The sequence below is a fragment of the Hydra vulgaris genome, chromosome 04 (genome assembly GCF_038396675.1).
Source record: "Hydra vulgaris chromosome 04, alternate assembly HydraT2T_AEP".
In the NCBI taxonomy this organism is placed as follows: Eukaryota; Metazoa; Cnidaria; class Hydrozoa; order Anthoathecata; family Hydridae; genus Hydra; species Hydra vulgaris.
In genome coordinates, this window is record NC_088923.1 from 50,944,120 (window position 1) to 50,951,727 (window position 7,608).

General features: G+C 31.9%; 1 protein-coding gene across 1 annotated transcript; it reads right to left on the minus strand.

Moving 5' to 3' along the window:
- Positions 1-4,149: 4,149 nt before the first annotated feature.
- Positions 4,150-6,628, minus strand: LOC100213237 (extracellular calcium-sensing receptor). The gene is made up of 2 exons (XM_065795237.1): positions 4,226-6,628; positions 4,150-4,158 (listed from the first exon to the last, which is right to left on the minus strand). Exons 1-2 carry the CDS (start codon positions 6,626-6,628, stop codon positions 4,150-4,152), a joined length of 2,412 nt encoding a protein of 803 aa, XP_065651309.1.
- Between the last annotated feature and the right edge of the window lie 980 nt (positions 6,629-7,608).

Sequence of the window (7,608 nt, forward strand, 5' to 3'; positions counted from 1 at the left end):
AAAATCGCTCCACCCTTATTTTATATATATATATATATATATATATATATATATATATATATATATATATATATATATATATATATATATATATATATATATATATATATTATACCAGCATTATCACCAGGCTCTCTAAACCTATCATTCACTAAAATTCGTGGTCTTCGAAGTTACTTTTCTTCCGTTGAGTCTTATCTATTGCAAAGTTCACCAGACCCACTTGCTCTTTGTGAGACTAATTTGAATTCAGCTATCTCATCTTGCGATCTTAGTGTTATCTTCCTTTAATTCGTAAAGACTAAAATTGTGACATGCTTGGCCTGGGCATTTAAATTCGTAAGAATTCACCCATTTGAAACTAAATTTGAATTGAAACTAAATTTGAAACTAGATTTGAATCCACAGACTATTCTTTTATCTGTTTTCGTTTAGCACCACTTCACTCTATCGCCTTTCTCTTCGTTCTATATCGCTCTTCATCTCAAGACTGCTTTCTTTTTGATGTTATTTCTGATCATATTGACCAAGCCCTCTCTCTTTATCCATTAGCTAATATAGTTGTTTTCGGTGACTTTAATGCTCACCACTCTGAATGGCTTGGCTCTAGTTTCAGTGATTCTGCAGACATTAAAGCCCACAACTTTTGCCTTTCTCAATCTCTAACTCAAATAGTCAACTTTCCAACTCGCTTTCCTGACAACCCGAATCATTTACCTTCTCTACTCAACTTATGTCTTGTTTCTGATCCTAGTCAGTGCTCAGTTTCTCCACATTCACCCTTGGGTGCTTCTGATCACAGTTTGATCTCTCTAAAAGTAATATCTCATTCTTCATCACCTGAATCCCCTATCATCGTACCTCTTAACTACCTTAAAGCTGACTGGGACTCTTTCCGTGATTTACTTCATAACGGCCCTTGGGTAGAAATTCTTCATCTTCCTGTTGACAAATGTGCTTCTTACAAAAACTTCTTGGATTCAGGCTGGCATGGAATCTTTTATTCCCTCTCGACGATTCCAGGTCAAGCCTCACTCTCCCCCATGGTTTTCCTAACACTGTGCTGCTGCGATTGCCAATCGAAACCGTTACTTCCATATCTATCAGCAAAACAATTCTCCAGAAAATAGACGTCTGTTTATTACTGCTAAAAACCATTGTAAAAAGGTTTTGTCTAACGCCAAAGCCCGCTGTTCTCAGGTCATGAAATCTCGTATTTCATCACAAAAACTAGGCTTTCGTAACTTCTGGAGAATCTCTAACAGTATCGATAATAAGGAAAAATCTTTCATTCCACTCTTGTATGGTTCGGACTTTGTTACCTCTCCTAAAGACAAAGCTGAATTGTTTGCTAAAAACTTTTCATCAATATCATCTCTTGATTCCAATAGTTGCGTTCTACCTAATATTGCCAACAAACAGGTTGATCCATTGCTTAACATTCGTATCACTCCAGCTTCTGTACCTAAAATGGTTGTCTGCTTAGACTCTTCTAGAGCTTGTGGTCCGGACAACATATCTGTTATAGTCTTGCAGAAATGTTCTCCAGAGCTGTCATTCATACTTTCAAAACCATTCAACGAGCACTTATAATAGTCTTGTTTTCGAGCCTGCTGGAAAGCGGCATCTGTTATCCCTATTTTAAAAAATTCTGGAGAGCGATCTGATTCGTCTAACTACCGTCCCATTAGTCTTTTTCCTATCATAAGCAAGGTTTTTGAATCTTTAATTAACAAACACTTAATTTCTCATCTTGAATCTACTAACTTACTTTCTGACCATCAATATCGATTTCGATCTTCTCGTTCTACAGCTGATATGCTAACAGTAATAACCGATAGGTTCTATCGTGCATTAGATTAAGGTGGAGAGGTTAAGGCCATCGCTCTTGTCATTTCTAAAGTTTTTGATAAAGTTTGGCATGCCGGCAACATCTTTAAGATTATTGAATCCTTCCGTTCCAATCGTAGTATAAAATTTGTCCTCGATGGACAGCACTCTTCTTCTTATTCTGTAACTTCAGAAGTTCCTCAAGGTTCTATCCTTGGCCCTATACTCTTTTTAATTTACATTAGCAATCTTCCAGATATTCTCACGTCTAAGGTGGCATTGTTTGCTGATGATACCACAATTTATTCTTGTCGCGATAAGAAGCCAACACTCTCTGATTGCTTGGAGGGGGCATTTGAGCTTGAACAGGATTTCATTTCTGCTACAGCATGGGGCTCACAGTGGCTAGTGAATTTCAATACAGATAAAACTCAATTTTTTTCAGCCAATCGTTATCGCAATAAGTTAGATCTTCCTATATTTATGAACGGTGATGTACTCGATGAGTCATCTACTCTTCATCTTTTTGCATTAACTCTTACTTCCGCTCTTTCTTGGAAACCATATATTCAATTAGTTGCAAAAATAGCATCTGCTAAGGTTGCATCTCTTTATCGAGCTCGACACTCTTGTTACTTCGGATTCTATTCTCTATTTCTATAAATCTCAAATCCGGCCTTGTATGGAATACTGTTGCCATATCTGGGGGGATCTTCTAATGATGCCCTTTCTCTTTTAGACAAGGTGCAAAAATGCATTGTAAATATTGTTGAACCTGCTCTTGCAGCCAACCTCCAACCATTAACACATCGTCATAATGTTGCTTCTCTTTCTCTGTTCTACAATTTCTATAATGGGCACAGCTCTTAAGAGCTAGCGTCTCTTGTCCCATCTACTAAAGTTCATTCTCGCGTTACTCGTCATTTAATTAAGTCTCATCCTTTAACTGTGACTGTTCTTAAGTGCTCTAAAAACTCTTATTCGTCTAGATTTTCCCTCTAACATAAGTTCTTTGGAATTCGCTTCCTTCATCTTGCTTTCCTGATTCATATCAATTGCAATTCTTTAAGTCGTGTGTCAATCGTTATCTTGCTTTACAATCTTCATCTTTTCTCTTTCAGTAACTTCTAACTCTAATTAGTGGTTGCTTGCAGCCTTGTTGGAAGCGAAGATGTTTAAATTTAAAAAATATATATATTTTCTACGAACAACAACGTCTGCCCATTAGCGGGCAGGTATGGTTTTTGCTTCAAATGCCTCAATTCTTTTTAATAACTTTTCTATTATTTCTTGTTGTGCACGCACTATTACAGTTAGATCAATAGTTTTTAAAGTTTCATTTCCTTTTAATCTATCCATTGTTAAAATTAGTTGATAATATTCACAAGAATGGATAAATTATCTGTCTATATTGTCTTGAAGAAATTTTTTGTAAGTTTTAAATTTTTTTATCTCTATTTAAAAACATGTTATTCTTTTATTATTAAAAAACACAAATTTTTCATTTACTAAGTGAAATATTAAACTTGAAAATAATTAACACGTCAATTTATAGCGGTTCTCGACGACAAGACCTTACGGTCTTCTATGAGTCTCGGCGTTCTTTTTTTTATATGGATAAAAAATCTTTACTTGTAATAGTTTATATTGTTATACTTTAGCTTGGAAGTTTTATAAAATACAAACGAAATGTTTTAAAATGTATTAAAGTACAAAAAAAAAAAGTATATAAATAAAAAATAAATAAAATTAAATTAAATGATGTAGCAATTTATTCTTACCTTTTAAAAGTTTACTATCAAGTGTTTAAAAAGTTTTCATTAAGAAAAAAGAAATCTTAATGAATCTTGATCCTTTTAATAAAATAATTAATATACAAATAAGATCACAAACAAAATGTTCTATCACTTAATGGTTCATAAAGTTATTAAGATTTCTATTTAAAACAAAAAGCTATCACACAAACGAGTGTTGTATAGTCACTTAAAACGATTGTGCAACCCAAATAGAAATATAGGTTATGTTATTTAAACAAAACAATTGATTAGTTTACGGCAGAATTTTTTTAAATACAAGCTTTTTTTTCACAAAAAGCCAATAAAGATATTTTAGTTTAAGTTGCTGTTTAGTCTTTCGAAAATCCTTCATTAATACCCGACGTTACTTTTGTTACAGAAGTTTCGGCATCACCATCTATTACAGTTTTTTTTGGTTCCACAGAGTTTTCAGTTCTAGGCTTTTTTACTCTTCCTGGTTTAACTTGTAAAATGGATGCTCCGTGCCGAAAACGTGCTTGTCCAACATAAACTTTAGGCAAAACTAAACACGCTATAAATGTAAAACCCAAAATGTTCGTGGTAAAAGCCATCACTACGCCTCGGAAATCATCGCTCACATACACATAAGTGGGCAAGAATGCAACAACAACAATGCACAAAGCAATACTTCCAAAACTTAAAAATTTTGGCTCGTAAAATGTGTGCTCTTTATTCCGTTCACGTAAAGTACAAAATGTTGCAGCAATAATCAAAATAAAAGGGATAAAAATTGAAACTAATCTGCCGGCAGTCAACTCCATTACGCAGCGTTTCTCAATAAGATAAAATGACTGATTTTCTTTGTTATCTAAAGACAATCGATCTCCATCAATGCTAACCCAAGCTGTAATTGTACATAACTCCACAATTAAAAGAAATAAAACAATTATTAGTTGTGTGATAAACAACCGTCCTTTTAAAAAATATTTAGCATTGGTCTCGTGGTACTTCTTGAAATATTTAGTCTTAATTATTAAAACTGATGAAAAACCCATAAATAATAAAAAAAACATTCCATTTCGCACGTGACATAGTGATGTTGATGGTTCAACTATTTGAATAAATCCAAAACAAAATGAAGTTAAACACATAATGCATGATAAGGAAACTATATGCGGAGATGATTCATCTGTTACAATAAGTTCTCGAAACTTGAAAAGAAAACTGCATGCAACTAATGTAAGTAGCAATCCAAAACAACTTGTGAAAAGAATTGCGCTCCCTTCTGCGTCACGAAAAGTTAACCATTTTACAGGTGTTTTGATACATGTAATATGATCAACTGTATGATAACCGATGGAACACGTGCTGCATTTTTCTGCCATTGTTGTGTTACTATAATTTTTTCCCGTACAATTTTCACACGTCCAGCAGCAATTGGGTGTTCTAATAGTATACTGTCCGTTTTCACAATTCTTAAAACATTGGGAACTAGGATGCTGTTTTATCTTCGGATCTTCAAACCACTTTGGCCATCTTATTTGTTCGTAATTAAGAATGAGGCTGTTTATCCGATTTTTACTCCAATTACCAATTGTTACAAACTTTAAAGTGTTATTTATAAGTTGCAAGTTTTCGATTGAGTAAAAGGTAAAAGTAGAATCGCCTGATTGGTCAAATTGGATTAGCTCATGTTCATCGTTCCAAAAAGAAATATTTCTTACAATATTAGTCAATATTATTGGATCAATTTTTTGAATAAAACACTTTTTCTTTTGAACACAATTCATTTGCAAAAACTTAAGAATGGCTCTAGTAAGAATAGTCACTGCATCTACTAAGTTACTTGTTTTTTCACCGAGAGCCGATAAGTTTCGAAGTAAATTGTTAATCTCAACTGAACAATTGTTTTTTCCAAAGAGAGTTTCGTTGTCATTAGAAATATTTGTTGGTTCGCAGTTGAAAGTATTATTTAGGTAGTTTTTAAGCCACATGTTGCATAAAAATTTTGTCCTAATATTATTTTTTATAAAATTAATTAGTTTTGGCATGTTTCGATTACGTATAGAAACTGTGATTATTCCTGTTAGCTGATTGTTTAAATTTTTTAAATTTTCCGCACTAGGAAACCATGCGTCGCTGGTCAACCAAACACGGTTTAAACCAATTTCTTGAGCTTTATTCAAAACTTTTTCTCCTAAATTATAAACATAGCAAAATAAAATAATGACTGTGGATTTGAGTGTTTTTATTTTATCAATTGCATTTAATACGGAGCTGTTAGTATCTGCAGAATTAACTGGTATGTAAGATGTATACTCGATACAAATACTGCTTTTAGCGGTACGATTTTGAAAGTCAGCAACAGCAAGTCTACCATAGTCGTCATCTGAACCAATCACGATAATATAGGTCCAGCCAAAATACTTTATTAAGTCCAACATGGCTGATACTTGATGAACATCGGATGGGATAGTTCTGAAAAATGATCGATATATGCTTTTACTAAGTACAGGACTAGAGGCAGCATGACTTATAGTTGGTATTTGATACAGTGACATCAAACCTGATAATGGTATTGTTGTAGTACTTCTATCAGTTCCCACAATTGCGCTGGCAGGTTCAACATTTTCAGTAAATGTCTGGTTCATACAATGTAAAAATTCTGGTCTGCAAACAGAATTTGGACGCACCATTGATACATATTCAATTGCTAATGCCATAGTTAAAGGCAAATTATTACAGTTATCATCAAGCCGAATACCAATATTAGCCCATTGCGTTAAACTTTCATCATTGTTTGCCAAATCTATTGCGTATTGAAAAGCGTACGCATTTATCAAGCCGTAAAGGCTCACTCTTGAACATAAATCATCATCTGAAAACTTGAGAATTCCTTGAATAGTATAGTTCCCTTTTTGAATACTAGTGAGCCGAACGGAACCTTGCTGATTGGTTAAAACATAGTTTTTTTGCTGACATTGATTATCAGTTCTTCCATATGCAGTTGTGATAAAAAACCAAAATGTTTGTATGATCATTTTCCTTTAAACCTTTATAACATTGTAGTATCATATCCTACATAATTTTACTATTTTATACACAATTCAAACATTGTAATTCTAATAATAATATTATTATTATTGCAAACGATATTTAATAACAACATTTCAATATATAAATTGAATAAGTTAAAAATAAATTACTCAACACATATTAAATATATTTAAAATATACGTAATATTTCATACAAGTTTTATATCAAATTCACACAAAACAAATAAAAATATAAAAACAACATAAAAACACATAAAAACAAATTACATTTTCACTTAACTTCAAGTATTTGACTTGCGTACTATCATGTATGCAAGTCACGTACTATCATGTACGCAAGTTGCGTACTATCATGTACGCATACTTGCAATAAAACTTCGTTTTATTGGTTTGCTTAAATTTTATAGTTTACGCTTTTTAACTTATTAAAAAAAAAAAAAAACTACAACAAAAAAAATACACTAAAAAAAATACATATAAATATAAAAAATCTTTTTCATGAACATTCAATGAAAAAGAAGTTGCTCATAACAAAATATCAAAAAATATATTGCTAATAAAATATTAAGTAAATATTCTTGGTTTTAAAAAATCCAATTTAAAGTTTATTGTTTTATTGTTTGCAATTCTTTTTAAATTTTTTGAATTTGCACTAAAATTAATTAAACACGAAATTCAACTTGCAATAAGAATAAACGAATTAATTAAAAATACTAATACGAATAAAAAGTAAACAATTTCATTTCTATGTAATATTTTTATTTTAACGTTTATTTTGTTATCTTTTATATTTGTGATTGTAATAAGAAAAATAATTTTTTCAAATTTAGAAAAAAAGAGTTCAAGTAATAACTGATAACTATTGAAATTAATTTTTTTATTTGAAATTTTTTTCTAAGTTCTAAAAATATATTTTCGAAACAGGAAGACCGGCACGGGCAGATCCAAGCTATCAAGTTAGGGG